At 39.0% G+C, this 15,844-nt stretch overlaps 1 protein-coding gene and 1 pseudogene across 1 annotated transcript; one reads left to right on the top strand and one right to left on the bottom strand.

Annotated features, from left to right (window-relative positions):
• Nucleotides 1–2,301: 2,301 nt before the first annotated feature.
• On the bottom strand, nt 2,302–3,833 carry LOC118982884 (hemoglobin subunit epsilon). The gene is made up of 3 exons (XM_037040037.1): nt 3,700–3,833; nt 3,359–3,581; nt 2,302–2,503 (listed from the first exon to the last, which is right to left on the bottom strand). The coding sequence occupies exons 1-3, from the start codon at nt 3,789–3,791 to the stop codon at nt 2,375–2,377; spliced, it is 444 nt and encodes a 147-aa protein (XP_036895932.1). The 5' UTR covers nt 3,792–3,833; the 3' UTR covers nt 2,302–2,374.
• A 2,409-nt stretch (nt 3,834–6,242) lies between these two features.
• Nucleotides 6,243–7,116, top strand: LOC118982900 (nascent polypeptide-associated complex subunit alpha-like; annotated as a pseudogene).
• Nucleotides 7,117–15,844: the final 8,728 nt, after the last annotated feature.

The raw sequence follows: 15,844 nt of genomic DNA, 5'->3' as shown, positions 1-15,844 counted from the left end.
TGGAACAGTGAATCCAAAACTCTGAGGAAAGTAAACCTATGGTATGCTAGAGATACAAATAATGGGTAAATATGATTGATGTGTATGTAGTATAGGTGAGAATGGCAGGATATATTGATGCAGAGAAAGCACAGACCTAATAACTTAGAACTTGTCTTCAGTGGTAGAGAGCTATTATGGAATTTTAATCCTGGTAATGATATAATCTGAAAACCTTGTATACTCTTAGATAGATTAATATTCTTAGACTAATATCTGTTCATTGCAAATAATATTTTTCTCAAGTGTCTTTCATTGCTTACCAACAAAAATAATCTTTTCATATATTAAAGATGTGAGTCATCCAGCCCTTCGTGTGTATGTGTGTATGTCAATTACAAAGCTATTTCCAATTAAGTTGTCTTAAACTGACAAAATGAAGATCTAAATCTAGGTCCCTAAGGAATAAAGAATGTATGTTCTGCCCACCATTCACTCCATCATCACCCTGACCCCTTGACATTCAGATTCAATATAAAAGATGAGGGATAAGAAAGAGGAGAAAAGGTTGATTAATTTAAAATGCATGTAGCTTTCATTTGGTGACTGGGTAAAATGGTTCAGTGCTGTAGATATCCTGCTTACTAAGTTTAGAAGCATAATGAGAAGCTGTAGAATTTATGAAGACCAGTGCTGTTGACAACCTACAACTACAATAGTCATTGGTCTCTCATCCTCATTGTAAAGACATAAGGTAAAAGTAGAAAGTGATTCACAGAACAAATTCTGATCACTGTGTAAGGGCAATAAATGCCTAAATGACTTAAAGTTGTCAAGAAATGGCATTCAAACTTGTAAAGCATAAAGATCTTAAACCTTGAAATGAGAGTTTGACTCAAGACCTGAAGATCAAGACTCCCTGAGCAAGCTAGCAATAAGTCCTCTAAAAGAGATTCAGTTAATGCTACTCCTACATGAAGGTCCACAGGTCAGGGCATGCCCTCTTCTTTATAGATTCACCCAGGCTGAAAACTCCATTATCTCCTACCATTTAATTCCTTCTCATCTACCCCAGTCAATCAGATACCATGACCTCCTCACTCTTTCTTTGTTCATTCTTTACGTTTTACAGACCTCACTGCTCTTCTTGGGTTTAGCACAGTGTGTATTTTCCCCTGAATTAGCAGCCATGTCTAGTCTCTGTAATCTTGAATTTGTTTTTGTGTGCATTAGGCTTCCCCCAATCTAATTATTTAGTCATTTAAAGTTCTAAGAATATTTATTGTTTACTCTTGCCAATAATTAGTAAAAAATAGTTTAAAAGAGGTGGGGGAAATGCAGACAACTGTACTTGAAAAACAATAAAATAATTTTAAAGTAACAACTTTTTAATATATATAGGGCTTTGCATAATCTAGTCTTTACTAATACCCTACCTACATTTTATTCCCTCCTCTCCTTCCAGAAAGATGTTTTCATGCAAGTCACCAAGCCCTAGCTTGCTCATTTGCACTGTGAGCCTTTGATAGTATCTTAACTCCTACATGAAGGCCTGGCCCTTCTTTCGCTTTAAAATTCACATGATATCGTAACTTTAACTTAGTTTTTGTGCATGTTACATTCAATCCGAAGATAATGCACAATGGTTTCATGGGCATCAGCCTTGGCTCCCCAGTGAGACAGTGAAACCCTTCTGGAAAGTGCAGGCTGTTGTTGGTTAATAAAGACTGTTTCTGGAAAGGTCCCAGCCATCCTTCAACTCATCCTTTTATCTCCAATTCTGTCTCACATGACAAATGACAAGTGTGGTTCAAAATGTCCATTAGCACATATTGAAATAGTAACTGAAGCTTACTTAGACCTTGGATCCCTACAATTTTATTTTATTTTCTTATTTTTTTTTGTTGTTAAATTTACTGGGTTGATAGGATAATACAGGTTTCAAGTGCGCAGTTCTATGAGTCACCATCTGTATATTGCATTGTGTGCCCACCACCCAAGGTATGAACTCTGACATGTATTACAAATCTACTTTTTTCCCCCTTAGGCACCGCTTATCACCTTCTTTGCCCTCTACAGTAATACTGTCACATTGCAGTGTAAATCCATGCCCACTTAATTAACTCCCAACTATGGAAAACTTCTCCATCATGCTAACCTCTTAGACCCTCTAGAATCTTTCCATAATGCATACATCTCAAAAGAGCTGTTTCTCCCCATGTTTCTCCTCTAACACAAGAGGAAAAGATGAAAAAGATACAGTGCAATTTATGATTACTGGATAGAATGTACTTTATTAAGCAGAAGAGGTGCTGTCAAGACCAAACCCCAGATCCCATTTTCAGAAGGAAAGCAGTGAGGACACAAGTGGCCACTGGTGAACTGGGAAGAGGATTCAGTGGTACTTGTGGGCCAGAGCATTGGCAACTCCAACCACCAGCTTCTGCCAAGCCGCCTGCACATCAGGGGTGAATTCCTTGCCAAAATGAGAAGCCAGGATGATCACCAGCACGTTGCCCAGGAGCTGTTAGGTGAGAGATAAAATGTTGAGTAAAAGCTTCCGAAATAAGCTGTAGGAAATGCTGGCTTAATACCTATATGTCCTGCCAACTCTGTACCTGAAACTGCTTAAGGGTCGTGCTAACCAATGAACTCAGATAAGCTAGTCCCTAACTTTAATATATTTCCTATGATGTCTTCATTTAGCATTCCGCTTACCTATATCTCCATCTTTGTTTTCATTTCACCATTTTTATTTGCCCTTCTCCCTCCATGTCTCCCTCCCTCTCTCATTTGCCAATTGCCTAATTCCTGTAAGCATTAGATTTCAGGGCTGCATGGACTCCCAGTGAGTTCAGCTAGTCTCCAAACATTGCCAGAAAAAAGATCTACTTGGTCTCTATACTGACATATAATTGAACATATTTTAGAGAAGTTGTATTTTTTGAGACATTCTGTCTAAATTTTTTCCCCAAATCTCTTCCTGAATTTTACTCATTGGGCAACTCATAAAATAATGCATTTCTCCTTCCCTGAGATAGAAGTTTATCTACCAAAAGCCAAATTTTATTCCTCCTTAAACAAGTTTGCAATTCTCTGGTATTATTTTCTAGGGTAAACACATCCAGTTTTGACAAGAGTTTTTGAAAAGCTTTAAGCAAACTCAGGTTTCTTGTCACTTGTTAATGTCACCAAGTAACAAGTTACTGTCACCTTGAATGAGGTGATCTTGGTTTTTTCCCCTTGGCAATCTGCCCTCCTAACCCCATAACTCATAAATTCTGAGATCTTTGTTAGTTTTACCAAAAAAGACTCAACTTCCATTATTACCCCAAAGTAAAGAAGCAAAAAAGAGCACATGAACATTTTCTGAACTCACCTTGAAGTTCTCAGGATCCACATGCAGTTTGTCACAATGCAGCTCACTCAGCTTAGCAAAGGTGCCCTTGAGGTTGTCCATGTTCTTAATGGCATCTCCAAAGGAGGTCAGCACCTTCTTGCCATGAGCTTTGACCTTGGGGTTGCCCATTATGGCAGAGGAAGAAGACAGGTTGCCAAAGTTGTCAAAGAACCTCTGTGTCCAGGGGTAGACGGCCAAAAGCCTATAGAATGGAACCATAGCAGGTGAAAATAATCAGATTCTCAAAAAAATTAAGACTTTCCTGATTTTTAATCTTCATACTGACCGCCCTTGCCCATGCATTGAATCCCTGTTCCTACCTGCCCAGTGCCTCGCCTCCAGCCTCCTCCACATTTATTTTGCTCCACACATTAGTGATAGCAGCCTTCTCCTCACTAGTAAAATGCACCATGATGTCAGATCTGAGAGCCTACGGAGATCACAGAAGTGCCAAAAACAGCTATGTCTGCAGCTGGAAAGGGTAGCCTTTTATTCTTTACTGCTCACCTTCTGGCCCCTTGCTCCCCTTAGTACTTGGAAGTCATTGGTCAAGGCTGAGCTGTGTCCTCTAGGGGTGGAGTCAGGTCAGAAAAGGGTCAGCAGTGAAGATTGTACTCTGGTTTGTGATTGTGTGCCTGGTTCCTGAAACATCCTTCCTCTCTTTGCTCCTTCCTCATGGTCAACACAAGTTTTCATTAATTCACCCTCTTGTCTTCCCATGTCATCCTCCAGGATAACATTTACCTCTCCCATTCTCTTTCTCCAAGTAAGACACACAGGGAGGAGCTAAGCCCAAGATAGGGAAAGAGTTCTAGTCAAAACAGCTTAATATTTGTGTTAACTATGCTGACAGGGGCATGAACAGGGTCAAGAAAAAAAATACAATTGACATGGAATCTCAGCCAGTTCTGTCTCTCTTAAGAAGTTGTCCTTATAGCTAAACCTCTGCTTCTCAGTTTTCCAAGAGAAACAAAACACATACGTTGTTATCTCAGAAAGCTGAACAGTGTAGCAAAGGAGTTACAATAGGATTGAGATCCCAATCCCAAATTACAATACCTCAGGGCGATTTACGAATAACAGAGTGAGTTTACATCCCATGCTCCTGAGGAACCCTGTCTGTGTCCCTTTCTCTGTGACTACAGAGGAAACTGACTACTTCAGGGAGATTGCCCTGAGCTGCCTTCCTGATTTTCTGCCCTACTTACATATCTTCACACAAGTGAGACAATTTAGGAGTCTGAAGTGTTTTGAAACCAGGATTTGTAATCAAACTGAAGAATAGATGAATGAATGTTCATTAGGCTAGGAGTTGTAGTATGTTTGATGTTTGCTATAGCCATAGATGTTAAAGGCTTTAAATTTCTTGTGCCTTTATATTTGGATGCCCCTGTTGTCTTTGGGGTTCCCGAGTATTCATCATGAAACAGAGTCTGTACCTGTAACTTTTTCAGTTTGTCACTACTGTTATTACATTTGAGTTTGCTTGATATTGGTAGTGAGGAATAGAGGAGAAGCATTCTATGTGTGTAAATAAATCTCACTATTTTGTGAACCATCTGTGACCTTCACAAGTGTTTCTTAGTGTTTTTCTCCCTTAAGAAAGTCAGGGTTAGACCATATAGGCAAGCATGACAGGATTCTAGGGCGAGAAAGATATTTAATCACTAAAGTGGAAGAACAATGAATAAACAAGACACAGCTGGCTATTCAGTAAAGAATAATCCCTGGGTTAGTAAAAGTTGTTTGTTTGTTTTTTTTAAATCCATGGAGCTAGGGCTCTAGGTTTCCAAAGCAAATTTCTACAGATCCACAATGTGAGGAAACTGGCCTTTCCTTAGACCTTGAGTGTGGAGATCAGGCAGAGCAGAAGCCCAGGAAATAAAAGCTGGGTCTCCAAAGATCCAGATCTTGGAAAACAAGTCTCTGCCTGAAGCAGATCCGGTGAGTGTATTCCATTCTCCTTCTAATTCAGAGGGTAGACACCAGTCTTCTCTTGGACTCAGAGTGCAAGTGTGGGATCAGTCTGCCTCCTCCACCTTCACACCCTTTGCAAGGCTCATGACTCTTCTAGCGAAGGCCTTTGGGACTAGAGCTACTTGCCTCCAAGGGTCTGCCCCACACTTTGTTCTCTTATTGCTAAAGGTTGTAGCAAAAGATTTTAAAGAAAAATTATCAGGTTGAAAGGCAGCATATCTTTAGCTCACTACAAGGCTCATGAATTCTCATTCTGAAGTCAGGTAAGCTGAGTGCAGTCTCATTATTGCTTAAGTACTTGTTGATTAAAGCTAAATTATCTCAGATGCTCATTTTGAATCATTTTATTTATTTCTTTTATGAAATATCATGATTATTTTCTCCCATTCTTGACTGAAAAACCCAAAATTTAGAGAAATAAGTGAAATAGTTATTCGGGATACATTAGAAAAAGTAATGGTCAGAGAAAAATATAAATAGTCAAAATAGTTATTTATTATTTATCAAATTTAAATTAATAAAATAAAAGACATATATAAAAGTACTTAAAAAGACTTTTTTAAGATTATTTATTTGTTTATTTATTTATTTATTTATTTATTTATTTCTAGAGAGAGGGGAAGGAAAGGAGAAAGAGAAGGGGAGAAATGTCAATGTGTGGTTGCCTCTCACATGCCCCCCACTGAGGACCTGGCCTCAACCCAGGCATGTGCCCTAGACTGGGACTTGAAGCAGCAGCCCTTTAGTTCACAGGCCCATGCTCAATCCACTGAGCTATGCCAGCCAGGGCAGTACTTAAAAAGACTTTTAAATAGAAACTCTGGGTGGGTCATGCTGATGCTTGCCTTTTTTCTGCCTCCATCTTGGTTCCACATTCCCACACAAAATGCCCAGTGAAGCCACAGAAACTGTCCTGCTACAATCCAGCCTGAGACAGAGTCAGAAGCAGATTCTGACAGTGATGAATCAGTACCAGAGCTCGAGGAACAACATTCCACACAGGTAGCCACCCAATGAGTCCAGCAGGTAGCAGCAGCTGAGATCAGTGAGCCAGGCAGTAAACAAAACAGAGCCAGAGTGAAAAGAAGGGATAAGAGGCTATGTCCAAACTGGGTCTTCAACTGGCTACAAAGGTTATAGGGTCACTTTCCAGAAATCTAAGAATATCCTCTTTGTCACCACATAACCAGATGTCTACAAGAGCCCTGCTTCAGATACCTACACAGATTTGGGGGAAACCAAGACCAAGGATGTATCTCAGCAAGCACAGCTAGCAGTTTCTGAGAAATTCAAAGTTTGTGGTGAAGCTGGCTGTCTCAAAAGTTCAAGAAAACATGCAGACTCAAAATGTACAAGAGGAGAGTGAAGAGGAAGAGGTTGATGAAACAAGTGTGGAAGCTGAACTGAAATAGAGAGCAGGCTGACAGTGACCAGAGGGGAGAGGGGAGGGAATTTCAGGGGAAATAGGGGAGGGATTTAGAGGAACATATATAAAGGATACATGGACAACAACAGAAAAGGGTGGAAATGGGAGGGGGGAGCATGGGGGTGGGATGGGATGGGAGTAATAGACAGAAAACTGTACTTGAAAATAATTAAATACAAAATTAGGGAAAAATTAAAAAAAAACAAGTGTGGAAGCTAAGAACATAAAACTGATTATGACACAAACAAATGTGTTGAAAAGCTGAAAAACAGTCTGAACCCTGACGAAGAACAGTAATAATACTGTACATTCTATCATGGAATTAAAAATGTAACCATTAAAAACTGAGGAACTATTTTCGGTGTTTCAAAAAAGTAACTGTGGCTTGGTTTATAATTTGTGCTGTTTCTATCATTAATACAGTTTTGGCTTCTTGTGGAATAAAAAAATATTTTGAAATTTGTTCAAGATTAATCCCTACCTTTCAGGGTATCAAGTAGCATTTATACTTTTATAAGTGCTGCACAGAATTTTAATTAATGGAAAATGGCTTTTTTATCAGGGAAAAAGCAAATATTTTCTTAAATTTTGCTAGCTAATTTATGACATGTATACTAATCCTATGAGGCAAGTATTGTGTTATCCCACTTCTGGGATTATACCCTAAGAATCATGAATCACCAATTCAAAAGAACCTATGCACCCCAATGGTCATAGCAGTGATATTCACAATAGTCAAGTGCTGGAAACTGCTTAAGTGCCTATCAGTAAATGAGCACAGCAAAAAACTGTGGTACATTTAAACAATGGAATACTATGCAGCAGAAAGAAAGAAGGAGTTCCTATCTTTTGTGACAGAATGGATAGGAACTGTAGAATATTATGCTAAGTGAAATAAGCCAGGCAGTGAAAGACAAATACCATATGATCTCTACTTATAAGTGGAGCCTAATAAACAAAACAGAACCAAGGACGTGGAAATAAAGAACAAAGTGACAGTGACCAGAGGGCATGAGGGGATAACAGGGGAAAGAAGGGAAAGGGGCAAATAAAGGAACATGAATAGAGGACTCGTGGGCATGGAAAGTGGGGGCAGATTGACTGTGGGAGTGGGGCAGAGAGTGGGGCAGAGGAGAGCAACAGGGAAAAAGGCAGGACCACTGTAACTGAACAACAGAAAACAGTATTGTCTTTAGGTGCTATTAGTGTATAGAATTATGTAAATTACACTGTTGTTAGATAAAATGGGTCTTTAACCCCACTGCATTTTTATACTATTATCTCAGGAAAATACTTCAAACGTTAATCTTCATCACAAATTAATTATTTCATTTTTAATTTTAAAATTGGAAAATTATAGGCAGGGTTTATTAGTCGCTGAAAGTGCAAAAAACTGCTTAGAATTTTTTGTTGGAGAGGAAAGCAGTTCCTTTGTTTCCATTATGCATCTGAATTTATGTTCTTATGATAGAAAAAAGTGAGACCAAAGGTTCTGTCAGGTGTTGCATGAGGCTGAAATAACTTGGATAAAAGTCTTGCAGTTGCCATGCAGGAGGTAATGAACAATTTTTGGTATGATTGCACAGAATGAGAAAATAGACCACAGCCTGGTGTCAAGCAACACTCCTGCTTTCTGCATCCTCTTTAGAAAGCTTGTATGTGACTCTGAACCAGAGCTGGGGCTCATTCTTGGTGACATCTTTTAGTTGGTGGCTTACAACATGGACATTGATGATTTGACTGATCTCTGTCTGTGCTCATGGTGTAACCATGTTACAGACACATGTTAATGAAGCCAGAGGCATCTTCACTGGGCAATGGAAATGGAAAGCTGGAACAGACCAGTTATTGCACTGTTCTATGTGTTGTGCCTCAAAGTTTAAAGCTTGCATCCAGCAAGTGAGAAAGTTATGCATTTTTTATTTTCTCTTGAAATGTAGTTTTACTTTCTTGATTTTCTTGATGCTTTTTGACCTTAGTAAAATTGCCTTAATTTATTTTTATGACTAAAATTCTGAGAAACCTGTGGTGTTTCTATCTTAAATAGTATTGCTAATGTATTCTATGAACTAATAACAACACAGAAAAAAAGTCTCTGGAAGAGTCAGAAGAAATGACACCATTGTTGGAGTCAGTGCTTTCTAATTTTCCTTTCTCTAAGTTTATTGTACAGTCATAGGCCTTTGGTTCATATGTCATGGCTTTTACCCAAGGACTAAGTGGAAATTCATAAACTTTGTTCAGTTATAGTTCCTATAAATTGTACATAAATACAATATTTCAGTTTCCACTTAGGGTTGATTCAGAAGGACTCTTCTAGATATAGGGCTTGGAATTCTATATTTTAAGAATTTCATTTTTTGGAAGGGATAGGAAACGATTAATTCTATGCTAAGATTCTATCTTACTGTGAAAAGATTGGGAAATTCTTGGTGACTTTTGAATTCTAAAATACATTACTGACATTTTTTTAACTTGGGAATGCTATCTTAGTACTTCGGGCATTCAGTATTGAAGCTGTAGCATAACATGTTTCCGGTGGGGGAGGGAACAAAAAAAAACCTATCTCTTTGGCAAAGGATACATTTGAGGTTTGGTAAATAAGTAGGGTGTAAATGGAAGCAACAGTGAGGAATTGTGAGATATCAGAACCTATGGTTTGTATGACCTAGTGGGAGTGATTAATAATTGCTCCTCCCAAAAACCTCTTGTAACCCTTCCTAATTCTAGCCCTAAAATGGTTCTCTCTGAAACCCAAAACCCGCAACCCCTACTTTATTGAGTCTGAGGCATATGAAAGGGAAAGGAGCACCACTTATGTTTCTAGACCAAGCTACTGTAGCTCCCCTCTGTACAGGCATCTCATTCAGGCCCCGATGTCACCAGTCTTTTCCTGCCTCTGTTTTTTATTTGTTTGTTTGGTTGATTATTCATTTTGTGTCTCCCTCGTCTTCTTATTTATTCATTTTTTTCTGAGGTATTGGAGGCATTCATTTTGTTTTATTTTTCAGTAACAGAGGCAGACAGACCAGTGTTTTTCTCCTAGAGACTTGGGCTGGTGAGAGCTGGGTGGAGTCGAAACCTGTGGGCACAGATAAGGGCTCAGGACTGCACAGAGTTGTGGCAAAGGAGGGGACTAACTAAAGACAGCGAGAGCCAGAGTGTTTTCCTTCTTGCTTTCAAAGACCCCATCCATGGTTCCTCCATGGGTAGATAAATGAAAGTGCTTGATGGTCCTGCATGATCAACTCCTCGGAAATGCCTCATAAATATGATCTGTGTAATTGTGTTTATAAATATATGAATATTGTCCAAAATAAAGGCTACAGTGACTAGTTAACATGCAAGATTCAGAAAGCCAGGATAATAAACAACATTCTTCAAATTTAGTTGAAATTAAATATATATTTAGTGACAAAAAAGAGAGAACCAAAGTCTCCTGAAAGAAGCAGATGACTCCCAAATTAGAAACTTTAACTATAATCTTATCTGATGTTCTGCTATATAAAAAGAGGTGTGTAAATCTTTAGAGAGCTGGCCAACAAAAATATATAGGGGAAGAAAAGTCAAGGACAGTATAAAAATAATAACTCACTCTGTTGGCTTAGAGTCTAGATATGCTTTGAGCCTCACATAATGTTTATGTTCAGGCCAAGGTTATCCTTCTCATGCAGATGGATAAATAAGCCATATCTCACCCATTTGGCCAGATGATTACTTAGTATGACTGCACCAGCTACTTGCCTCCACAGTTTATTTTCTGTACTTTTACCTGATTGATACAAGGAAAGAATTTATTGTTCACATAAATTAGTATTATAGTCGTAAATCTCAATGTAAATTAATGAATGAGTACCCTGATTTTCATTCTGGTCTTGTGTGCTTTTCTTTTAGTCCGAATAAGCCTTCAATAGCCAATCACATCCTGTAAAACAAATTGGTCACCTCCTGGAGCTCAATAATCTGATCAAAGGCCTGCATGTTTTAATCTAACTAGCTCTAGTTGGCCTTACCTCTTCGAACAATACTCCACAGATTTCTTTGTATGTATATAGCAGCGAATGTACATATATATGTATTGGTACTTATAGTTGTTTGTGTTTGGCTATGCACGCATTCATTCAACACTGCAAAAGTACTAAGAATACAAAAGTAAAGTAATGATATCCTTTTTTTTTGTTTCAGGTCTTTCTCTTTCACATCATATCTCAATCCACATCTACAAGATTCTGTGCAAAGTGGTTGTTCAGTTGTAGACTCCTGGAAAAGCGAGAGCTAGAAAAATCCTTTAGCCATCCAGCCCTGCCACATCTTCATATATAAGGAGAAACTAAGGTTCTGCTCTGGGTTAAATGGTACATGAGAAAGGGTCAGGGACCTCACTAGCAAAGATCCTATGCTTCAAATTACCCTGATAGCATTAGATTGGTGACTATATATTTTGTGAACTAAAGATCCATACACATGTACTAATAAGAGATTTTGTTTTACTTCTGGGTGTATGAGACAATCTGCAAGATGGGTATCTGAGGAGTAATGACTGATAATTATATGGACTATATTGGGACAACCAGAAATAACCTTTTAAATCAGAAGAGAATATACTTTAAGACATGTCACATTCTGTTTCAGGGGTCCCTTTCTCTTCATGGTGCTGGTTGGGGTGGAGTTATAGTCCTGCAGTCAACTTCTCCTTTCCTTGCCAGCTGTCCTGCAGGCCTCCTGCTGGGGACCCAGATAGCAGTCATCACTCAAGGTGGAAAACATATGGCCACACACCCTGAGTGTCAACATAACTCAGCATGATTCAGCATGGTTGCCTTGGTGCCAGATCCTTGCCTACAATGACATGCAGATAGTGAATACAGGGAGCATGACACTGACTCAGACTGGGGGCCTGGAAGTAATGTCTAGGCTTGGACTGTGGGAAGGCAACAATGGAGGCTTTAGACAAACGTGGAAAATGAAGCTTATTTCGTCAGAGCTGAGGAGACTAGAGAAGATAGAGAGAGCTGGGCTTACAGAAAGTACAGTCATCTAGGAAATGTTCTTAGAGTATCTTCATTGTTCAGACACTAATTTTAATGCTTAAATAATAAATAGGAATAAGATATGTATCTTGCCTTCCAGGAGTCTTGGTCAAAACAATAGTTAACTATAATCCAGTATTATATTATCTTTCACACTTGGTAAATTTATATGGGAGAAAGAAAATATGATTCTCTAGGTTGTGTTTAGGAAGTAAGGAATGGACCAAAAGATTTCACAGAATTAAAGAGGTTTAAGCTGGTCCTGGAGAGATGGAAATGAATTTTTCATGGTGGAGAATCCCTGTTCTCCACCTCCCTTCTTATGAGTTATATGGAACTGCTAAAATACAGTGGAAAAGAGTGATTTGGTCTAAGAGAGAACATCCACTGGTACATAGTCAGAGGAGAAAACTTCATCACTCATCACAGTCCTCCTGTCCTCCTCTCTTCAACACCAGAGATGTCGTTAGTAAGACTTCTGGGGTCAGGAAAGATCACATAAGGGGGGAGGGTGTCAGATAGGGTGTGCAATGAAGACAAGCCCAATCCTAATAAAATAGGAGAATCAATGCTTTAGCCAAATGTTGCCATGAGACATTGAGAGGGGCCAGTGCACCCCAAACTATCTAGTTCCTAATACAAGCTTGAGTAAGTTGCATAATATCTCCATGTCTCTAAAACATTGAATGAAATTATGACTCAGTTCATATGGTTGTTATGAGGAATAATTTTATTTATTGCATAAAGAAGTAGGTACACAGTATACACTATGATACTTATTGTTATATTATAAATATATACCTATAACTATGAGAGTCACATCTTACTTTCAAAAAATGATTGGAAATACAAATACTTTGAGGCATTTCTTTTCTCTTTTATTTTCCTTTATTTTTAAATAAATAGTATAAATGTTTAAAGTGCACCATATGATGGTATGATATACATATACATAATGAAATGATTCCTACAGTAAAGCTAATTAACATATCTTTCCTCAGAGTTATCATTTTGTGTATGAGATGAGAGCACCTGAGACCTAATCTCTTAGTAAACATTTGATACTGTATCACTAACTGTAGTCATCATGGTGTGCATTAGATCTCCAGACTTATCATCCTACATAACTGCAACTTTGCTCCCTGCGACCCACACCTCCCTATTTCCCACCCTTCTACCTTCTTCTTCTATGTTTTTGACTAACTTATATTCTATATACAAGTAAGATTATGCAATTTTTCCTCTTCTTTGTGCCTGGAACTTTTTTAACTTTAAATATTGACACTAGATTCCGTTTATTTTGGAACACTATTCAGTGTTCCCTAAACAATTCTATGAGAGATACTTAGATAATAGGCCATGATGTTGCAGCTTCTGGTCTACCTTCTCTCTCTCTCTCACCCTCACATTTGCCTCTTCCCTTACTCTCTGTCCTTGTCCTAGTCTTTCTTTGACCAGTGAATGTCTCCTGAGGCAGTGTAAGACCTTACAATGTGGTATAGAAGGGAAAATATCCATGGCAGATTTTTGAAAGTGAGTAAGTACGTCAACTCAGCCCAATACAGATGACTAAGAACGTCCATAAAATTGATCCTGAATTTCTTTCTTTTTAAATTAAAAGTTGATGCTGAGTTCCATTTGTTTGCAGATGAAAAAGAGCATGTGAAGTCCACACATTGAGAAGTCTTACACTGGTGACATTTGGGAAGACTCTTGTTCTCAGGCTCTGCAGAGGGGGGGTGCAGGGAACTTGCAGTGCTTTATTTTTTGTATTTCTAACTTATCACACAGCACTGCTCCTAGCATGGGTTAGTGTCCTCAGTGCTCAGCCTTCGTTAGAATGTCACACAGATTTAGATAAATGGATGTGCACCTGTTTGGAGGTCACTGAGTTTCTAAGTTACTGCAGGGTAAACCGAGAAGCACTGGGTTAGGACTGAGTTGTAACAGAAGAATCTAATATATAAGCATTCTCTTCCTTAACCAACTTCGCAGCTTGGCCAAGAGGTCATTTGGACAGGTATAATTCTCCAGTGGTATCAGGGATCTACCTATGTAACCTATAATTTAGCAATCTTTGTCATCAAAGATAGAGCCTCTTTCTATTCTTAATTTGTTTCCAATTGTTTTTTCTTCTTTTTCCTTCAAACTTGCCTAAGGAGATGTAGCCATGTTGAGAAAGTGTGTCTGTAACTGTGGCTTGAACTCTGATGATCTCCAATCTCTAAACTGTGAAAATGAGCAGTGGGGGGCAAGGATACCTGCTTCTGTTTCTTGGGTCCACGGTGGATGTCTGTGCTGGCGTTAGGTTTTGTAAAAAGCACAGTCTCAGCAGCAGCAGCAGCACTAGGCCTCCATCCAAGCCTCGCTGCTTATTAGCTCAGTGAGCTTGAACAGGTTATTCCATCCAGACCACCTGGGTTCAAATCATTAACTGGATACTTATTAGTTATATGACTTCAGGAAATGTTCATACATCTCTGTGCCTCAGTTTCCTCATCAGTAAGAAACATTCCTCCACTTCTGAGTATTAGTATGAGAATAAACTAAGGTAATTCATATAATCCGCTTAAATTATATCTTAATACCTAAATACCTATACTTAATATCTAAATATATCAATAATATAAATTTCACAGAGTTACCGTATTTAACAAGATTATTTAAAAACCCTGGAATGGCACCTGATGTATAGAAAGGTTTCAGTCAGTATTAATTCTCACCCCCTTTCATTTCCCTCTGGCCGAAATCTGTCTGTTTCTTCAAGTGTCTATCCTGTGGTCTCGAGTCCCTTAATTACCCTGTTTTCTGCTTAACTTCTGCTCAGATTCTTAGTGGTCCATTAATGCTTCAGAAGCTTGGGTTGTACATGCTTCCAGTAAAGTGAGGTTTTCTTTAAACTCCAAAATTGCCGTTGGCTGTATTCATCTGTGCCCTGTGGCTTTAGGTGCTTTGGCTCTTAAAGCTAAGCTCTGGACTTCGAGCACAGTACCTGGGAAGATGGTCTTACAAGGGGAGAAGAAGGCTTCTGTTGTATAATATCTTAGGCCATGGCCAAATTAAATATTGGACTTTGAGTTTCTCTCTACATTTAAACAGTGGTTGGTGTTATTTTCTAGAACCTATCTGCTGCTTTGAGACCTCTGGTCCTTAGGACACCTCTAGCTCTGGCCTGAATTGCGGTCACTAGTTAAGACAGTGTGTACCTCTGGATCTTCATAGTAACCCCATGAGATAGATTCAATTTTTACCCTTATTTTGTAGATAATGACTGTGCTCAGAGGAGTTAAGGCACTGACCCTAGTTAATGGGAAGCCTCATGGAAGAGTAGAATGTAAATTGCTGCTGTGCTGTGCCTCTCTACCCTTTCCCACGCTCACCTAGAACCGCCCTATCTATCTCCCCTGAGACTCAAGGGATCCACCCAGAGCTGTCAACTGGACCAGGTCACTTATCTGAGCCTATAGACCTATAAACCTTCTGGGTCCTGATAGCTGGCAGTTAGCCCTGGCCCTGCCCTCCCTGCAACCTCTGATAGACACATCTTACATACCACCTCCCAAAGTCCCTGTGGGGGGCCTTGTGTTTGCTGAGTCACAATGTTTCCTAAGTCCAAGCTCTGGGAGACTCCTGCTCTCAGCTATACTTATTAATGTCTCCATTTCCACTTCCTTCATCCACAGCCCAGTTCCCCTGTTTTCCCAGTTCCATCCATCAAGTACTCCTCAGCAGTGCAGCTAAGGGCTATGAGCAGTAAATTCAGTGTCTGACCTGTGTCCAAACACTAGCAATGCCACTTATATGTCTAACCTTAGGCAAATGCTCTGACTCCTCTGTATCCTTAGGTACAAGGATAGTAATTGTACCTATCTTATGAAGTCAGTGTGAAGATAGAAGGAGATACGACACACTAGAAACCAGTAGTTTAATTGATTGGACTTTAGAATATAAAATTTTATCATCCATTAACCCAGTCCCATTTATTTCCACACATCAGTTGATTATTTGATTAGTCCAATCAAAAAACATGGG

Source organism: Sturnira hondurensis, unplaced genomic scaffold (genome assembly GCF_014824575.4).
Source record: "Sturnira hondurensis isolate 20B ecotype Veracruz unplaced genomic scaffold, ASM1482457v3 Scaffold0002532, whole genome shotgun sequence".
NCBI classification, from domain to species: Eukaryota; Metazoa; Chordata; class Mammalia; order Chiroptera; family Phyllostomidae; genus Sturnira; species Sturnira hondurensis.
The sequence above is the reverse complement of the archived record's forward strand: the minus strand, read 5'-3'. Positions and strand labels throughout refer to the sequence as shown.